The 21,083-nt window shown below is 46.3% G+C and overlaps 1 protein-coding gene across 5 annotated transcripts in view; it reads left to right on the top strand.

Moving 5' to 3' along the window:
- The window catches only part of DOCK10 (dedicator of cytokinesis 10), a 1,618,956-nt gene that overhangs the window by 525,386 nt on the left and 1,072,487 nt on the right, over positions 1 to 21,083 (top strand). For all 5 annotated transcript variants that reach the window (XM_069213493.1, XM_069213489.1, XM_069213490.1 and 2 more), the window contains exon 3: positions 14,213 to 14,302. In XM_069213493.1, the coding sequence (XP_069069594.1) occupies positions 14,213 to 14,302 (90 nt within the window). The remainder of the gene's footprint in view (positions 1 to 14,212; positions 14,303 to 21,083) is intronic.

The following is a 21,083-nucleotide window of genomic DNA, read 5'->3' as shown; positions in this document are numbered from 1 at the left end:
CCAATCTGCCCCCAAGGGGGGCAGAAATGGCCTAAATACAATTTGTCCCCCAGGGGAGCGACTTTTGCCTGATGGGTCGCTCCCCATCTCTAAAAAAAAAAAAACAAAGAAAAAAAAGAAAAATTCCCCTGGCGCCTAGAGGTTTCTGCCCCCCCCCCCCGGGGGCAGATCGGCCTAATAATAGGCCGATCTGCCCCCCGGTGGGGCAGAAATGGCCTAAAATAAATTTGCCCCCCCAACACCCACCCCCCCCCCCGGGAGCGACCCTTGCCTACGGGGTCGCTCCCCCTGCGTGACATTGGCGCCAAAAAACAAATCCCCGGTGCCTAGTGGTTTCTGCCCCCTTGGGGGCAGATTGACCTAAAATTGGCCAATCTGCCCCCAGGGAGGCAGAAATGGTCTAAATACAATTTGCCCCCCCAGGGGAGCGACCCTTGCCTGATGGGTCGCTCCCCATCTCTAAAAAAAGAAACCAAAAAAAAAAAAAACACAAACAAAAAATTGCCCTGGCGCCTAGAGTGTTCTGCCCCCCCCCCCCCGGGGGCAGTTCGGCCTAATAATAGGCCGATCTGTCCCCCGGGGGGGCAGAAATGGCCTAAAATAAATTTGCCCCCCCAACCCCCACCCCCCCCCCCCGGAGCGACCCTTGCCTACGGGGTCGCTCCCCCTGCGTGACATTGGCGCCAAAAAACCAATCCCCGGTGCCTAGTGGTTTCTGCCCCCTTGGGGGCAGATTGACCTAAAATCGGCCAATCTGCCCCCAGGGGGGCAGAAATGGTCTAAATACAATTTGCCCCCCAGGGGAGCGACCCTTGCCTGATGGGTCGCTCCCCATCTCTAAAAAAAGAACAAAAAAAAAAAACACACAAAAAAAATTTGCCCTGGCGCCTAGAGGTTTCTTCCCCCCCTGGGGGCAGATCGGCCTAATAATAGGCCGATCTGCCCCCAGGGGGGGCAGAAAAGGCCTTCCCAAAAAATTGCCCCCCCTGGGAGCGACCCTTGCCAAAGGGGTCGCTTTGTTGCGTGACATTCGCGCGCAAAAACAAACTCCCTGGTGTCTAATGGTTTCTGCCCCCCTTGGGGGCAGATTGGCCTTATCAAAATAGGCCAATCTGCCCCCAAGGGGGGCAGAAATGGCCTAAATATATATTGCCCCGTAGGGGAGCGACCCTTGCCTAAGGGATCGCTCCCCACCTAAAAAAAAAGAATTCATCACAAAAAAAAAAAAAAAAAAAAATGGTCCCTGGTGCCTAGAGGTTTCTGCCCCCCCTGGGGGCAGATCGGCCTAATAATAGGCCAATCTGCCCCCAGGGGGGGCAGAAAAGGCCTTCCTAAAAAAATGCCCCCCTGGGAGCGACCCTTGCCCAAGGGGTCGCTCCCTTTTGCCAATTTCAAGAAAAAAAAAAAATCCCTGGTGTCTAGTGGGGTTTCAAAAGCCGGATTGCAAGCAATCCGGCTTTTGAAACCTGTGAGAGACTTCAAAGGGAAGGAAATACATTTCCTTCCCTTTGAAGCCTCTCGGGGCCTCCGCCATGGGATTGAAAAAGAAATGCAAAAGCATTTCTTTTTCAATCGCGCTGGAAGCTCTGCTTCCAGCGCGATGGGGAGACCCTGTGACTAATCAGCGCGCGCTCGCGCGCTGACGTCACAGGGGGGGTTGGGGGGGTCGGGGGTGGGAGGGGAAGGGCTTCTCCTTCCATCCCTGACTTGGGGGGTGGGGGGGAACCCCACAGAGGGAGCGAGAGCGCTCCCTCTGGGCTCTGTGCACAGGACGTAATGGTTACGTCCTGGGCACAGCAGCACTGTGCCTCAGGACGTAACCATTACGTCCTGGGCACAGAAGGGGTTAATCTCTCTATTTAATAAACATAGAGAGCGAGATTTTGCTATAATCTTACCCTTGATCATCTGATGGGGTCCCTCAAGCAGCTACTGCATAAACACAAAAAACTTCTCAAACACATTTCTAGCCCAGCTTTCAAGATTTCCCGAGGTGGTTTCTAATTTAATTTTCAAACCCTCAATCCTGCCATGGGACCAATGTGTTCTTCCAGTTTTATGTCAATATTTGATTGGACCTATCAAAAGCCCAAGTATCAGAGGGAAGCACTTTCAGGCTAAGCGACACAACCAGAATATTATGATCACTAAACACTGTCTCTATCACCTTTATATCCTGTAACAAAGAAAATGCCTAACAACCAGTCACCCCAAACTCTAAGATTGCTGCTCCCTCTGATGATTTATGTGTATATTGTGCTGGCAAATTTGAGGGAACTCACCATTTGCAATGATCCAATCACTCATCTTCAGTTGCTCAGGCAAGAGCTTCCCTCTCTTTCTAAGTCCAGTAGACAATTCTGCAGCTGCTTTTATCTTCCTGTCATTACCTCCCCCATTCTAAGTCTTCTAGGCAGTGCTGCTAGCTGCTTCTCTGGTCCCAGTTGTAATTCCTCATTCTAAGTTCTTTAGAAAGTGCTTCTTGCTGCTTCTTGGGTCCCCGTGGTAATTCCTCACTCTTAGTCCTGTAGACAATGCTGCAGCTGCTTGTCTGGTCCCAGAGGTAATTCCTCATTCTTAGTCCTCCAGAAAAGACTGATATCTGCTTCACTGGTCCCGTCTGTAATTTCTCATTTTAACTCTCCTAGACAGTGCTGCAAGCTGCTTCTCTGGCCCGGTTGGTAATTCTACATTCTAAGTCCTCTAGGCAATGCTGAAAGCTGCTTCTCCAGTCTCAATGGTAAGCCCTCATTTTAAGTACTCTAGGCAGTGCTGCTAGCTGCTTCTCTGGTCCCAGAGGTAATTCCTCATTCTATTCCTGTAGTCAATGCTACAGCTGCTTTTCTTGTCCCATCGGTAATTACTCATTCTTAGTCTTCTATGAAGTGCTGCTAGCTTCTTCTCCTGTCCTGTGGGTAATTCCTCATTCAAAGTCCGCTAGATAGTGCTGCTAGCTGCTTCTCTGGTCCTCTATGCATTGCTACTACCTGCTTCTCTAGCCCTAGTAGTAATTCCTCCGTCTAAGTCCTTCAGACAGTTCTGTTAGCTGCTTTTCTGGTCCCGTCAATAACTCGCCCATTCTAAGTTCTCTAGGCAGTTCTGCAGCTGTGTCTTTAGTCAGCATGGTAATTCCTCATTCTTAGCCTACTAGGTAGTGCTGCTAGCTGCTTCTCTGGCCTCATCAGTAACTCCTCCATTCTAAATCCTCTAGGCAGTGCTGCAGTTGTCTCTGTGTTCCCAGTGGTATTCCACATTCTTAGCAATCTAGACAGTCCTGCTAGCTGCTTCTCTGGTCTCATCAGTTACTCAACTGTTCTAAGTCCTCTAGGCGGTAATGCTAGCTGCTTCTCAGTTTCCACTGGTAATTCCTCATTCTTAGTCCTGTAGACAATGCTGAAGCTGCTTGTCTGGTCCCAGTGGTAATTCCTCAATCTAAGTCCTCTAGACAGTGTGCTAGCTGCTTCTCTGTTCCATTGGTAATTCCTTATCCTTAGTCCTCTAGGGAGTGCTTTTAGGTGCCTTGCTGGCACAGTCATTAATTCCTCATTCTAATTCCTCTAGTCAATGCTGCAAGCTGCTTTTCTGGTCACGTTGGTAATTTTGTCTATCAAAAAGGCACACTGTTCCAAAAAACAATATGTAGATTCTAAACGGTGGCTCAAGTATGGTTACCTCAGAAGCAAAAGCCCTCAGGTCTCATAAGCCTTGCTCCACGTCAGACTGGTACTGCAATGTCTGATGAGACCCTCAATGGGGTCACTAAGCCAAACTTCTGTGCCAAGCAAAAAAGACAGTGGAGAGAAGAAAGAACATTAAATTGGCTCAACCTTCCTCAGGAAATTCCTTTAATTAGTAGCAGGGAACGTTGGTCCAGGTTAAAAACAAAAAGGTGAGTCTAAGGGAAACAATGGCCCTTGACTCTTTGAAAATGTGGTTGAGAATACTATTTATAACACCACTCTACAAGTCAAAATGTTTCGCGCCTACTCTTGTCTTCACAGATAAACTGGCGCTTCTTCAGGACTGAAAAAAAGGTCTTCTCCAATTAAAACAAACAAAATGTTCAATGGTAATGATGCTTATATCATAGGTATCTAGTAGTGAGGCTCTACTCACACAATAATTCAATGGGCTTCTGCACATGTACCATATCTAGAATCAAAGAAAAAACAATAATAATATACTTAATAGTACAAAGGATTCTCTGTCACCCATTGTACGAGAAATTACATGTAATTAATGTAGCCAAAAATTAGAAGAATGTCATCATTGTAGCAATCTTAAAGGAAGAAAGAAAAAAGCCAAAGGAAGGCTTACCACCCAGTTTTGGAGGCACGATCTCTCTCAAGAAAAGGCACACTTATAAATTGCCATAATATTGAAAAAAGAAACAAGTTAATACCCAAAGATACTATAGATTCCTAATTCAACTTATCTCCCTAACAGGAGCGAGACTAACATACTCCACCAGTCTCAATCATATTGGTCTTTCACATAAATGTATTGAAAAATTATTTAATGTGATGTAGCAAAAGAAGATATAGATCGACTAGCCAAACTAATGCTGCCGAATAAAAAAGGAAATAGCCATAAACAAAAGCTAAGCACTTTGTGAAAGCACCCTACTTGTCAAACAATTATTTTATCGGTTATCGCCTGTTGGCGACTAAGACCAAGTACGATGTACTTCATGGCAGAATAAGACCATCTCTTTAGTCAAACCACCTACACGCCTTTTGCCCGTGGAATCGCAGCTCACGAATCAAGTGGAGGAACAAAATAACTTCTACTTACAGAGGGGGCTCCTCCTGTGTGGACTCCCCGAGTCCTGCTGTACCTCTGAAGGTAGAGGACGCGGTAGCTGGGGGGAAAAAATGGGGCGCTACAGTGCTTGGCATCCAATCAAAAAGCACAGGGAGGGGCGATGACTTGCTAGTAGACATAGAAATGGAGAAAGGACATACTAGAAATTACTATGTTACGTGTACTGCTGTCAAAGGTAGTCAGACATCGAAATAAACAAAGGACTACAAGCCACAGAAATGGATTCCTGTATCCAATTAAAGGTGAGTCAAACTACCAATTTACTGCAAAACTCATACGAATGATGCTCATACAGGACTAAATAATGGCAAAAAATGGTTCCAATTGAACTACTTCTCAACTAAGTAATACTATGTTTGAGTATTATGGACAAAATACAGTGAGTACAAAAAAATGTATAATATTAAAAATCTCCTTCAAAGATAAAAAAAAAATAGAAAATAGAAATGCAGGCACAGTGAAGGAAGGTGGTAATAGTCTTATTGCTAGGTACAAAGATGATCAAAAGAAAACAATAATGAAAATGTGAATCTATGTGGCCTGAAATTATCTTAACCCCCCCAATGCCCAGCCAGGGTATATCATCATTAAGCTCCTGAATGTGGGTACCCAGCTTGAACACGTTGGTAATTCCTCATTCTAAGTCCTCAAAGCAGTGCTGCTAGCTGCGTCTCCAGACCCAGCGGTAATTCAACATTGTAAGTCCGCTAGACAGTGTTGCTAGCTGATTCTTTGGTTCCAGTGGTAATTCCACATTCTTAATCCTGTAGACAGTGCTGCAGCTGATTCTCTGGTCCCTGTGATAATTCTGCATTCTTAGTCCTCTAGGAAGTGCTACTAGCTGCTTCTCTGGTCCCATCGCTAATTTCTCATTTTAAGTCCCCTATACAATGCTGCAAGTTGCTTCTCTGGTCCCATCCGTAATTCCTCATTCTATCTCCTCTGGAAAGTGCTTCAAGCTGCTTCTCTCGTCCCATCTGTAATTCCTCATTCTAAGTACCCTAGGCAATGGTGCTACCTGCTTCTCTGGCCCAGTGGTAATTCCTCATTTAAGTCCTGTGGACAGTGGTGCTAGCTGTTTCGCTGGTCCCCGTGGTAATTCCTCATTCTTAGTCCTGTAGACAATGCTACAGCTGATTCTCTGGTCCCAGTGGTAATTTCTTATTCTACGTCCTCCAGACAGTGCTGCACCAGCTTCTCTGGACCCATTGATAATTCTTCATTCCTAACCCTCTAGGAAGTGCTGCTAGCTGTTTATCTGGTTCCATCAGTAATTCCTCCTTCTAAGTCCCCTAGACAATGCTGCTAGCTGCTCCTCTGGGCTGATGGGCAATTCTTCATTCTAAGTCCTCTAGACAGTGCTGAAAGCTGCTTCTATGGTCCCAGTGGTAATTCCTCATTCCTAGTCCTCTATGAAGTGCTGCTGGCTACTTCTCTGGTCCCAGTAGTAATTCCTCATTCTATCTCCTCTAGACAGTGCTGCAAGCTGCTTCTCTCGTCCTGACTGTAATTCCTCATTCTAAGTCCTCTAGGCAGTGGTACTAGCTACTTCTCTGGTCCCAGTAGTAATTCCTCATTTTAAGTCCTCTGGACGGTGCTGATAGCTGCATCTCTGGTCCCTGTAGTAATTCCTCATTCTTAGTCTAGCAAACAAGCTACAGCTGCTTCTCTTGTCCCAGTGGTATTTTCTCATTCTAAGTCCTCTAAACTGTGCTACACCAGCTTCTCTGGTCCCAATGATAAGTCTTCATTCTTAATCCTCTAGGAAGTGCTGCTAGCTGCTTCTCTGGTTTCGTCAGTAATTCCTCATTCTATGTCCCCTAGACAGTGCGGCTAGCTGCTTCTCTGGACCTGTCAGTAATTCCACATTCTAATTCCTCTACGAAGTGTGGCCAGTTGATTCTCTTGTCCCTTCTGTAATTCCTCATTCTAAATCCTCTGGGCAGTGTTTCAAGCTGCTTCTCCCGTCCCATCTGTAATTCCTCATCCTAAGTACTCTAGGCAATGGTGCTACCTGCTTCTCTGGTCCCAGTGGTAATTCCTCATTTTAAGTCCTGTGGACAGTGGTGCTAGCTGCTTCGCTGGTCCCTGTGGTAATTCCTCATTCTTAGTCCTGTAGACAATGCTACAGCTGATTCTCTGGTCCCAGTGGTAATTTCTCATTCTAAGTCCTCTAGACAGTGCTGCACCAGCTTCTCTGGACCCAGTGATAATTCTTCATTCTTACCCTCTAGGAAGTGCTGCTAGCTGTTTCTCTGGTTCCATCAGTAATTCCTCATTCTAAGTCCCCTAGACAGTGCTGCACCAGCTTCTCTGGACCCATTGATAATTCTTCATTCCTAACCTTCTAGGAAGTGCTGCTAGCTGTTTATCTGGTTCCATCAGTAATTCCTCATTCTAAGTCCCCTAGACAATGCTGCTAGCTGCTTCTCTGGGCTGATGGGCAATTCTTCATTCTAAGTCCTCTAGACAGTGCTGAAAGCTGCCTCTATGGTCCCAGTGGTAATTCCTCATTCCTAGTCCTCTATGAAGTGCTGCTGGCTACTTCTCTGGTCCCATTTGTAATTACTCATTCTATCTCCTCTAGACAGTGCTGCAAGCTGCTTCTCTCGCCCTGACTGTAATTCCTCATTCTAAGTCCTCTAGGCAGTGGTACTAGCTACTTCTCTGGTCCCAGTAGTAATTCCTCATTTTAAGTCCTCTGGACGGTGCTGATAGCTGCATCTCTGGTCCCTGTAGTAACTCCTCATTCTTAGTCTAGCAGACAAGCTACAGCTGCTTCTCTGGTCCCAGTGGTATTTTCTCATTCTAAGTCCTCTAAACAGTGCTACACCAGCTTCTCTGGTCCCAATGATTTTTTTTTTTTTTTTTTAAATATATTTTTATTAACATTTTGTTGTTACACAGTTTCATTCTTGTTCATTTTACATGCATTGTTTTGTTTATTATGCTATATTCTACCTTTTGCTCATTGTTTGCACTTTTTATTGTCATTTGTCTTAATGGTCTTTATTCAACAAATTGTGCTCATTTACTTGTTAAAGCGTGTTTCCTTTCTTCAATTCGCTGTTCTGCATAATCAACAATCAAACAACAAACTTAAGTCTTCATTCTTAATCCTCTAGGAAGTGCTGCTAGCTGCTTCTCTGGTTCCATCAGTAATTCCTCATTCTATGTCCCCTAGACAGTGCTGCTAGCTGCTTCTCTGGTCCCAGTGGTAATTCCTCATTTTAAGTCCTGTGGACAGTGGTGCTAGCTGCTTCGCTGGTCCCTGTGGTAATTCCTCATTCTTAGTCCTGTAGACAATGCTACAGCTGATTCTCTGGTCCCAGTGGTAATTTCTCATTTTAAGTCCTCTAGACAGTGCTGCACCAGCTTCTCTGGACCCAGTGAGAATTCTTCATTCTTAACCTTCTTGGAAGTGCTGCTAGCTGTTTCTCTGGTTCCATCAGTAATTCCTCATTCTAAGTCCCCTAGACAGTGCTGCTAGCTGCTTCTCTGGGATGATGAGTAAGTCTTCATTCTAAGTCCTTTAGACAGTGCTGAAAGCTGCTTCTATGGTCCTAGTGGTAATTCCTCATTCCTAGTCCTCTATGAAGTGCTGCTAGCTACTTCTCTGGTCCCTTCTGTAATTCCTCATTCTATCTCCTCTAGACAGTGCTGCAAGCTGCTTCTCTCGTCCCAACTGTAATTCCTCATTCTAAGTCCTCTAGGCAGTGGTACTAGCTACTTCTCGTGTCCCAGTAGTAATTCCTCATTTTAAGTCCTCTGCACTATGCTGATAGCTGCTTCTCTTTTCCCTGTAGTAACTCCCCATTCTTAGTCTAGTAGACAAGCTACAGCTGCTTCTCTGGTCCCAGTATAATTCTTCATTCTTAATCCTCTAGGAAATGCTGCTAGCTGCTTCTCTGGTTCTGTCAGTAATTCCTCATTCTAAGTCCCCTAGACAGTGCTGCTAGCTGCTTCTTTGGTCTGATGGGTAATTTTTCATTCTAAGTCCTCTAGATAGTGCTGCACCAGCTTCTCTGGTCCCAATGATAAGTCTTCATTCTTAATCCTCTAGGAAGTGCTGCTAGCAGCTTCACTGGTTCTGTCAGTAATTCCTCATTCTATGTCCCCTAGACAGTGCTGCTAGCTGCTTCTCTGGACCTGTCAGTAATTCCACATTCTAAGTCCTCTAGGAAGTGTGGCTAGGTGATTCTCTTGTCCCTTCTGTAATTCCTCATTCTAAGTCCTCTGGACAGTGCTTCAAGCTGCTTCTCCCGTCCCATCTGTAATTCCTCATTCTAAGTACTCTAGGCAATGGTGCTACCTGCTTCTCTGGTCCCAGTGGTAATTCCTCATTTTAAGTCCTGTGGACAGTGGTGCTAGCTGCTTCGCAGGTCCCTGTGGTAATTCCTCATTCTTAGTCCTGTAGACAATGCTACAGCTAATTCTCTGGCTCCAGTGGTAATTTCTCATTCCAAGTCCTCTAGACAGTGCTGCACCAACTTCTCTGGACCCAGTGATAATTCTTCATTCTTAGCCCTCTAGGAAGTGCCGCTAGCTGTTTCTCTGGTTCCATCAGTAATTCCTCATTCTAAGTCCCCTAGACAGTGCTGCTAGCTGCTTCTCTGGGCTGACGGGTAATTCTTCATTCTAAGTCCTTTAGACAGTGCTGAAAGCTGCTTCTATGGTCCCAGTGGTAATTCCTCATTCCTAGTCCTCTATGAAGTGCTGCTAGCTACTTCTCTGGTCCCTTCTGTAATTCCTCATTCTATCTCCTCTAGACAGTGCTGCAAGCTGCTTCTCTCGTCCCGAATGTAATTGCTCATTCTAAGTCCTCTAGGCAGTGGTACTAGCTACTTCTCTGGTCCCAGTAGTAATTTCTCATTTTAAGTCCTCTGGACGGTGCTGATAGCTTCTTCTCTTTTCCCTGTAGTAACTCCTCATTCTTAGTCTAGTCGACAAGCTACAGCTGCTTCTCTAGTCCCAGTATAATTCTTCATTCTTAATCCTCTAGGAAATGCTGCTAGCTGCTTCTCTGGTTCCGTCAGTAATTCCTCATTCTAAGTCCCCTAGACAGTGCTGCTAGCTGCTTCTTTGTTCCGATGGGTAATTCTTCATTCTAAGTCCTCTAGATAGTGCTGCACCAGCTTCTCTGGTCCCAGTGGTAAATCCTCAATCCTAGTCCTCGATGAAGTGCTGCTAGCTGCTTCTCTGGTCCCTTCTGTAATTCCTCATTCTATCTCCTCTAGACAGTGCTGCAAGCTGCTTCTCTCATCCCATCTGTAATTCCTCATTCTAAGTCCTCTAGGCATTTGTCCTAGCTTCTTCTCTGGTCCCAGTGGTAATTCCCAATTTTAAGCCTTCTGGGCAGCGCTGCTAGGTGCTTCTCTGCGCCTGTAGTAATTCCTCATTCTTAGTCACGTAGACAATGCTACAGCTGCTTCTCTGGTCCCAGTGGTAATTTCTTATTCTAAGTCCCCTAGACAGTGCTGCACCAGCTTCTCTGATCTCAGTGGTAATTCTTCATTCTTAATCCTTTAGGAAGTGCTGCCAGCTGCTTCTCTGGTTCTGTTGCTAATACCTTATTCTAAGGCCCCTAGACAGTGCTACTAGCTGCTTCTCTGGTCCCATGGGTAATTCTTCATTCTATGTCCTCTTGGCAGTGCTGCTACCTGTGTCTCTGGCCCCAGTGGTAATTCCTCATTCTAAGTCCCTCAGATGGTGCTGCGAGCTGCTTCCCTGGTCACGTCAGTATTTCCCCCATTCTAATTCCTCTAGGCAGTTCTGTAGCTGTGTCTCTGGTCACAGTGGTAATTCCTCATTCTTAGTTCTCTAGGCTGTGCGTCTAGCTGCTTCTCTAGTCTTGTCAGAAACAACTCTATTCTAAATTCTCTAGGTAGTGCTGTAGCCGTCTCTCTGTTCCCAGTGGTAATTCCACATTCTTCGCCTTCAAGACAGTACTGCCAGCTGCTTCTCTGGTCCCGTCAGTAACTCCACCATTCTAAGTCCTCTAAGCAGTGCTGCAGTTGTGTCTCTCGTCACAGTGGGAAATCTCATTCTAAGTCATCTAGACAATGCTGCAGCTGCTACTCAGTTCCCTTCAGTTACTCCCCCATTCTAAGTCCTCTAGGCAGTACTGCAGCTGTGCCTCTTTTCCCAGTGGTAAATCCTCAATGTCTTCTTAAAAGACATTGTCATTTACAACGTCAATAGCTCTAACTGTCACAAATCCTAGACCTATTGCATTGCAAATGCTTGTTTCTTTTGGCCATCCCATAACCACAGCTGAGATGCTTTGTGCCTGCATTGAAATGCACTGAAATATAACCAGATGCTACAATAAGGTTGTGAATTGCACAACAAACTATTATAAGTGAAAATGTTATTTAAGCTGCTCTTTTTTGTTCATAATAGAGGACACAGAAAAACACAAAAAATACTTTCATGAAACAAATGAAAAAGAAGGCGAATTGTTACCATAAGAAGAAGAAATATATTTTTTTAATGTTTCCATCCATATCCCGATGTACATCACTGCCTGGTGACCCATTCCCCATGTGACACCGTCAGTCATTTCTGAATTTTTAGCCTCAGCTCTTTGCTTTGTGGGTCTTCTAGTTTTACATTTGCCATTCTATGATCACAATTACAAGTTAGGTGAATATATGTGTGGAGAAAATGCACCATATCTTTGCACATATATCCACCCACATTTTACAAGTTAACCTGCATGAAATGGAGCATTACATACAAAATAAATTCAGTGCTGGGGGTTTAACAGAAGCCTTTACCACCTCCTCTGAGCAGGTGGTAATTGTCTATGAGGTGATCCGTGCAAGGTAAGGGAGGAGATGGGATGTTAGGTGAAGTAAGGGGAAGATGCCCCCTGGCGGGGGAGCATTGCAAGCTACTCCATCTTGGTAGGGGTTCAGGAAAAGGCTGAGCACTGAGGCTGGGTTGCAGTCAAGACCGTTTCCAATGCAAATCTACTGGCCGAATTTTCTCTGTGAAATACGAGTGCATTGGGCAACTTCCAATTGAGCGGCAAGGTATTTTGACCTGGGATTTCCACTCTGCTCATCCTGTAATTGGGGTAAAGTTATTTTATTCAGACCCTAGCATACAAAATTCTGCTAGATAAAAATTGAGGAAGATCTGAGATTTCACACACCACAGGAGGCCCCTGGCAGTTGTCCATGTGCAGCTTTTTTTCAGGTGTGCATCTCTGCATGTGTACAGATAAGACCACAGAACCCATAAAGGTCAATAACATATAGTGTGACAGTAAGAGCTGGTATAGAAGGTCCAAAGTGTATATTACAGGAGTCTTCTTGATGTTCCAAAGGATGGTTTATTTAGTTCGGTAAAACACAGCCAACTTGTGTTTCGCCACACAGTGACTTTTTAAAGGCTAGATAATGCATGAACATTTACCATGTCCATCTAAATAATGGTGTAATATACTGTTATCTAGTCACATAGGACTAAGAGACCAATGTGTGGGTCGAACACGAAAGATGATGATAGTTGTAATGAGTGTATCCTCCGTGAGTTGAGTCAAACAGTAGTTCAGTAAATTGCAGGTCAGCGGGCCATGCACTACCGTTTGACTCAACTCACGGAGGATACACTCATTACAACTATCACCTTTCGTGTTCTACCCACACATTGGTCTCTTAGTCTTATGTGACTAGATAACAGTATATTACACCATTATTTAGATAGACATGGTGAATGTTCATGCATTATCTAGCCTTGAAAAAGTCACTGTGTGATGAAACACGTGTTGGCTGTGTTTGTACTGAACTAAATAAACCATCCATTGGAACCTCAAGAAGACTCCTGTAATATACACTTTGGAGCTTCATACCAGCTCTTACTGTCCCACTATATGTTATTGACCTTTATGGGTGCTGTGGTCTTATCTGTACTTATGCATATTGTGTATTTAGTTTCTTTATACTCAATACTTTTTTGCCCTTAGGTAGTAGGGTGAATTGACCACCTTTGCACCAGATGTGAGGCAAACTACTCACTACAACACACTTATGGGATTATGCTAGGAAGTGCAGTACTATTGCCATTACTGCCTGTTGCTATTAATATTGTATATCTCTGCATGTGAGCGTATATTTCTGTGCGTACTGATAATTTTACTAAACTGGTAGTTTTGAATTTGGAATCTTCCCAGAAACAGCTTTATGTTTCTCTCAAAATCCCTCAAATGTATTAGAATAGCTGAAAACACCTTTGTATAGCTTCCTTAATGTAATGAGTTAATAGTGTACCTGGCGCTGATTTGCCTTTGTTTGCATTCTGGTTCTTGTATGCAAGTTCTTCAATGTAAAGAACGCAACAGGACTGGATGAGCTAGTAATGCCTGACGAGGAACAATCACGTGCCACTCTGACATCAACTTGTGCCCACCTACTACTCCACACCTTTTGTTCCTCACAGTGACGCCACAGTGTACGTCGCCCTGTGTTCCATAACACACCACCCTGTGCTTTAATAAAGCATATAAAGCCTGCCACTAAGCCGGACAGCACCTGGGCACCTCTCAAGTGCATCAACTTGTGCCCGTCCGATACATCGACTATGCTCTGCTGATGCACATCACCTATGCGACCTGCCGCTCTCTCATATATGCGATTGTTTGTCAATGTACGTGGATATCTATGTGTTTGCTTGTGGGAAGAGGCAACCTTTTGGGCAATGGTATGGTATGCTTTATGTTTGAGTATAGTATGCAAAACCAAAACCTATTGTTATATTACACTGTTTATTGGTACTCAGTTTAATTTAGTAAGTCGCTGTTTGCCTTGACAATATTTACACCACAGCCTACAGGTCACACAAGATATCAGAAGTACCAATTCTCCCCTGAGTAATTTATGCCATCAGACATGACTACCTGTATCCCGTTATCACTCAGAATCACAGGCGCAAAACTATGCGGGAGTCACTGGCGAGAAACTATATAGCGTATTCTGCATACATGTCATTACATTTTAAGAGACCGGAGAAAAGACAGTGTGCTAGAGGAATTAAAAAGAATGATTTGTATACGATCGTGTGAAATTGTAAAGATTCATCAGATAAATAATTGTCCGAAATGTATGTGTAGTATATGTGCAGGTCTCTTAGGCACAAATTGTATGTAAAGCTTTCTCTCTAATGCTGGAGTAGGTACTCAAGATGGAGTAAGAAATACATAAGGTTTGAGGCTCAGATAAAGTAGAATGTTTTATATTATTTAGGCCTCATTAGTATTAACTGCCCTTCTGTCCTTTATGTTCCAGCTATTTGCAATTATATTACTTTAAAAGATCTGTTTGCATTCAGATAAAGTTTAGCTAAAATATCCCACTGTTTTCTAATTTATTTTTATTTTTCACAGGTCACCACAATCCCTTGGGAAACACGAACTCTGTACTCCACTGTGCCTGAAGATGCTGAACAGAACTCAGAACATCTATTAGTAAGAGAGGTAGAAATCCTATTTGTTTCCATCACCTTATTTTTCTCAATATTAAAATGCACATTTTACAGTGTCATTTGGTTTCAGAATCTCCGCTTTTCTGATTGTCTTTGGTTAAAAAAGTGTTTCTTACTGTATCACTGGCAAGCTGCTTCCACCAAACGCTGGATCTTATTTCCTTACATACATGCAAAGAGCCCCTTTTATATTTATTAAACAATGTTAACTGAAAATGTGGAAAAATTGTTGCATTTTCTAGTCTACGTGGACAGGACTTGTGCAGGTACCCTCCAAGCATGTCTATAAGAAAGAGCTAGGTTGCCAACGAGGGCAGTGTTAAATGTCTGTCAATTATACAAAATTGGAGCTGTGGAGCAGTGGTTCACAACCTTTTGACTTCTGTGGACTGCCACTTTATCATTATTGGAACCCGGGGACCCCCACTGAATCATTATTGGTATCCGGGGCCCCCCACTGAGTCATTACTGAAAGCTGGGAACCTAACCCTCACTGAATCATTATTGGAATCTGGGGACCCCCCACTGAGTCATTACTGAAAGCTGTGATATAACCTATTAATCTTATTAAATTTTCTAAGCATTCACGGACCCCCTGATGAGGCTTCGCGGGCCCCCAAGGATCCCTGGGCCACAGGTTGGGAACCACTGTTGTAAAGGGTCTATAACACATCAATGGCACCCTCCACTTAAAAAGTCATTACGACAAATAAGTCCTTGGTGTCATTCACAACAATAGTTCTCATAGAAGAGCATTCATATTACATTGCCTTATAACAACTGTCATGCATAGCGCTGTCATGCTCCAGTAAAGCTCAGACAGACCTTAAGACAGAGTGTGATTTTTTACCAGGTTTGGTGCATCAGGGCGTCTATCAAAATAGGAATTCAAAAATTACAGGAAGTACCTTGCATATGTGATCACTATGAGCCTGTTGGCTGTTACTCACCAACAGGCTTGCTATAGCGTCATCAGCTTTTTCCTATGGTAACAGGAGGACCAAGCTCAATACAAGTCACTATTGATGCTCAAAGTTTGTCACTAACATTCTGCATCTCATGGGGACGTCACCCTCCTGTATGTCCTTGAGAAAGAAAGAGAGAGTCTAGTAGCTTCCTCTCAATATAAAGCATAAAAATGAGTCAAACACAGCATGTTACATATATTTGACTCTATGTCTTGGCTCATGATTGAAAACATTATAACATGTTTAGACCAGTTTATTGTGAATGACTGACAAGTTTAATTTCTACATAAAACTTAAAGGTAAATTCATCAGGGCATAAGGACCATGTGTCACCCAACTATGCACTGTACCTAAAAAAGACGTGAACGGAATAAAAGGAGTGGGAAAACAAGTGCAATCACATTGTGAGTTAATGAATTCATTAGCATAGTAACCCCCCTCGCCAAGCCTTCAGAGGCCTTGGGGAGTCCACCCTTGGGGTTGAAAACATTGTTTATGGGATGGGGAGCACAGGATTCACCTCCCTCAGCTATCAGAGGCACTGGAGAGCCCATTCCCGTTGCTGAACATATTTTGCATGGGGAGAGGGATGCATATCCTCTTTCCCTGAGCCATCAGAGGCCCTTAGGAGCCTTCCCTCCAGGGCCTAATATAATGTGTATGGAGAGGTGGGTGTCCGGTTCTTCTCTCCAAGTCATCAGAGGCCCCCGGAAGCCCACCCTAAGGCCGAAATCATTAAATATGGGAAGGGGCGAGGGGGCGTGGCCTGCTGAGCAGCGAGATGGCCGCTCTTTGAGTGTGCTCCGCCGGCCGTATTGAAATCCTTTAATGATCCTTAACATCGGGGCGAGCCCAAACTGCCAAAACCTGTATTAATGTGTGGAGGATGATGCGCTGCAGATGGCGACATGTGAATTGCTTTATTTTATTGTCTGCGTGGACTTGGGGGATAGTGCGGTCTGAAAGCGGTGCCGGCGGCGTTGTCTGACGGAGCTTCTGGTGGAGGAGCCTGGGCTTGGGCTGGGAGCGTGTGCCGGCGGCGGGACCAGAGCGGTGGCGAAGCCGGGGCGCGGAAGGTCCCGGCATTGTCGGGCTGCCCGGGGATCTCGCCGGAGCTGTGGAGCTGAAACGGCCCCGGGCTGCCTGGGAGGTAGGCTCGCGGAGCCGCGCTGCTGGCGATGGCTCTAGGCGCGGGACGCAGCTAGAGAGTGCAGACGATGCCTACAAGATTAAGGACCCCAGGCGGCGGCAAGAGGGGTGAAATTTGGACTGCGCCCCGACGAGCGGAGACGCTGGGCCTGCGGAGGGGATCGGTGAGGCGGACACTAGGGGTGGCGACCGCCATTTTGGGGCCCAAAGTGCTGAAAACAGAATGAGGTGGCGCGGGGACTGGAGAGGAGCTGAACACCGGCACGGAATCCCGTAAATGCCGAGGGCGCCCTGTGGAGGAGTTGGGAGCGTTTGGAAGGGTGGAAGTTTTTGAGCTACCCTGAGCCATGAATAGAGCGCTCCGAAGATGCAGAGGTGAGGCGCCTGGGGGCATGTGAGCAGACACAACTGGGCAAAAGTGGAAAGTTGTCAGAAGAGACAGGGGCTGCGAGGACCTGTCCAATTGCCTCGGGTGTGCGGTGGTGCGAACGTGGGGCCCCCACTCCGTCGACCTGCGCTAGTGAACGGCATAATGGACATTGGCTTGCACCCTGGCAACAGTTTGGGTTAGTTGCGGAGAGTCAATTTAAAGGAACCCAGCGGAGGTACAAGCGGCGACACAGTGACTTGTTAAAACAAAATCGGTCAGCGTGGGCGCGGAGAAGGAGGCAGGAGTGCCTGACTGTGGATGCGAGGGAACGGAGGTGGCTGTGAGACTCAGCTAAAAACTAGTGGCAATATTGGGTGGATCCCTCGCTGCCATGGGAAAGCACGACGCTAAACAGCCGAAGCTGAACTTTGATCATAAGCGCTCCACGCGCCAGGGAGAGTTGGTGCAGGGGCCCCAGGCGACAGAGGAGCGCGGCCTAGCCGCAGACGACCAGGGCGAAGATTTGCGCACGTTGATGCTTGAGATGCGCTCCAGCCTCCGTAATATAGATACTAAACTAGATAATCTCGCCAGTCAGTTAGACTCTGTTAAAACCCAGGTGGCCACACACGAGACGAGGTTGGACACGCTTGAGACCCGCCAGTCAGAATGTCATGAGTTTCAAGTAGAAACAAGGGACCAGCTCTTGCACATGGATAAATTATTAGGAATAATCCATGCAAAGAATGAGGACTTGGAGGCACGGTCCCGGCGCAATAATCTACGCATCACAGGAATTCCGGAGACCACTGCCATAAATAAAATGGAGACATATACCACTGAACTCCTACGCGAACTGTTTGACCCCAGGCTCTCGGCGGTGTTTGCGGTGGAGAGGGCGCATAGGTCATTGGGTCAGAAGCCCCCCGTGGGTGCGCCGCCCCGACCCATAATTGCGAGAATCCTGAACTACTAAGACAGGGATTTGATCCTTAAGATGGCAAGAGAGAGAGGATCCATCACACACAAAGGAAATTTAATCTCCTTCTACCCTGACTTCACCCCAGCGGTCCAGGCTGCCCGCCGAGAATTTCTGCCTGCAAAGCGGCTTCTTCTGCAGGCACAGGTCCCGTACTCTCTCCTCTACCCGGCTAAATTGAAAGTGTCCTTCGAGGGGTCTGCCCACATATTCACTGATGCAAAAGAGGCGTTGAAATTCGCTAAACATGTGGGGCGCAAATCCGCTCAACGCTCCAGGGACACTGTGAGGTCGGAAGACAGCAGGCTCTGCGACAATGAGTAAACGTCGATCCTACTTAATATCCCCTGTGGGGAACTGCTCCTAGTTAAAAGTGACTTCTACTCGTTAGAGATGGAGACGCACTTGTGTTGCTCGTTGTTCAATTTTGTCATCTGCTATACTAGATAGATTTGATTACTAGGTTTTGTGCGGGGAGGATCCCCTGCAGATCTTCCGGCCACCCTGTTTTATACAGGGGAGAAGCCGGCATTGCCACACCCCCTCGGGAATGTTCCCTTGCTTATTAAAATGTCTCTTTGGGGATAGGAATGGGAAGGTTAATCTACGACCCGGTTGGGGGGTTGGAGTGGGTGGGGGGAGGCTGGCTGGGGCTGTTAGCTTGTTGTTTATTGCCAATATCTATTATATGCTACCTGTGCGGTGTCCTAACGTACAGCCTGGTTATTGTCAACATGTCTTACTAAATGTTACAAGATGTTTGTGAGAAATGCCAAGAACGGATAAAACCCTGAACTGTCTCACCTGGAATGTTAGGGGGCTCAACGACCACAGGAAGGCTAGGTTGGTACATGCATATTTGGTGCAGCATAAGGTGGATGTCTGCCTATTGCAGGAAACGCACATGAACACCGCCCCTGCCCAAAGACTGCGTCACACTAGATAGGGTCATGTTTATTCAGCTATTTACTCCAACTATGCCCGAGGGGTGGCGATACTAATAAGACGCGGGCTGGACTGGCATGATGGTGCAGTTCAATGTGACCCAGAGGGGAGATATGTTTGGGTTCAGGGTATTGTGTGCGGTGTTTCGGTTGTATTTGTGGCTGTGTATGGGCCTAACGCAGATACTCCAGGGTTCTTTCATAAGCTCTGGGGGCAGGTGAAAACCACTGGATGCGATACAATTGTATGGGGAGGTGATTTCAATGCTGTACTTGATGATAATGTAGATAGAAAGGGGGCAGCTCGCACATTGAATCCGTTGGCGGGTTCCGCCCTACGAGAGATAATGCTGGATGGCGCGCTGGTTGATGTATGGCGAGGTAGACATGGGGACCTGAGGGAGGGCACCTGTATATCGTCCTATAGAGGCGTGTGGTCCCGTATTGACTTCTGGCTTGTGTCGCGAGATGTTGCACTGTGGACGTCGCAGGTAGAGCACATGCCTCGTACACTGTCTGACCATGCGCCCTGTATGTTGAGGTTGCTGCTCCCTGGGGGTCCTTCCCCGGCATTCTCTTGGCGACTCCCACCCCAGGCACTACTTGATGTCGCATTCAGGGAGGAGATACGGACCGACATTGCGGACTACTTTGAGCGTAATGCGGGGTCGGTGGACATGGAGGCGACTCTTTGGGAGGCCTTCAAGGTCGTTATTAGAGGCCAATGTATAGCCCGGCAGGCGGGGGTATTGAAGGCAATACGGAGCACTCTGGTAGAACTTGAAGCCGATATAAAACAACTCGAACGCACTTTCTTGGAGGATGGGGAGTCAGAGGTGGCGGGGCTGTTGAAAGCTAAATTACTGGAATATGAAGAGGAAGCATTGAGGGAGGTCAAGTTTCTGGGGAAATATGCTGAGGCGAGGCGCTACGGCGAAGGAGGGAGACCGGGGAGGGTACTAGCAAATATGGTTAGACCGCCGCCTCACGCGACATATATTCATGAGCTGCGCACAACTGATGGTGAACTGCTTCATGACAAGGAGAACATTGTAGGAGCATTCTCCAGGTTCTATTCTCGTTTATACACTAACACTCAAGATGAATGTCCGGAAGGGCTTATATCCTATCTAGGTTCCATTGCATTGGTATGGCTCAATAATAACCACAGAGAATATATGGACCTTCCAATAGACGCCGGCGATGTGGCACAAGTTAACATTAGCCTGCCGCCTGATAAGGCGCCGGGACCTGATGGGCATACAACAGCCTTTTATAAGGCGTATGTAGATAAGCTGTCTCCCCGGTTGCTGGCTGTGTACGAGGAGGCCCTGGAGAGAGGGGTGTTACCTGCCACTATGCGCAAAGCAATGATTATCACGCTGTTGAAGCCGGATAAACCTGCTGACGATCTAAACTCATATAGGCCCTCATCTCTGATTAATGTAGATGTGAAAATCTTGGCCAAACTACTTGCGAATCGAGTGCAGCCAATGCTGTCGATGGTCGCACTCCCAGACCAATCCGGTTTTATACCAGGAAGGGCGACCTCCCACAACCTGCGAACAATCTTCGCTACATTACATTACCTGCACCCCGAAGTTAAAGCTGCCGCGTTTTTTTTAGATGCAACTAAGGCCTTTGACACTATTGAATGGCCATATTTATTCCATATACTAAAAAGGATGGGTTTCAGTGCGCTGCTGCTTAGAAAAATTCGTCTGCTTTACACTTTGCCTACAGCCAGAGTGCGGGTGAATGGTCTGGTATCTGCACCGTTCCCTGTCTTGCGCGGTACTAGGCAGGGTTGTCCTCTCTCCCCGCTGCTATTTGCCATAGCTATGGAGCCGCTGGCAGCGAGGATTAGGCAACATCATACTGCAAGAGGTATAGGGTTCAGCTCTAGAAACCTTCTAATATCACTATACGCGGACGATGTGACCCTCTATCTTACAAATACTGCAGACAACTTGGATCGCATCCTGCGGGAATTTGTTCGCTTTGAGGGGTTCGCGGGCATCTCCATCAACTGGTCTAAATCGGTAATCTTTCCCCTCACGGACGGCACTGCTGAGGTGCGCACTGAATACCCCCTGCGCTGGGAGGCGGAAAAAGTCAAATATCTGGGGATTTGGATAAGCCGGGACCTTCAGGAGATTTGGGGCCTCAACTTTGGCAGGGCTATGGTGTGGCTGAGCGAGAAAGTGAAATCATGGGCCTCCTTGCCCCTATCACTAACTGGGCGGATCGCGTTGACAAAGATGATAGTGTTACCCAAATTCCTTTATCTATTCGTAAATATACCTATACCGCTTACAGCACACTTCTTTGCCACTCTGAGGTCATGCCTGGTTGAGCTGGTG

Source organism: Pleurodeles waltl, chromosome 11 (assembly GCF_031143425.1).
Source record: "Pleurodeles waltl isolate 20211129_DDA chromosome 11, aPleWal1.hap1.20221129, whole genome shotgun sequence".
Taxonomy (NCBI): domain Eukaryota; kingdom Metazoa; phylum Chordata; class Amphibia; order Caudata; family Salamandridae; genus Pleurodeles; species Pleurodeles waltl.
Note: the sequence above shows the minus strand (reverse complement) of the source record. Positions and strands in the feature narration are given on the sequence as shown.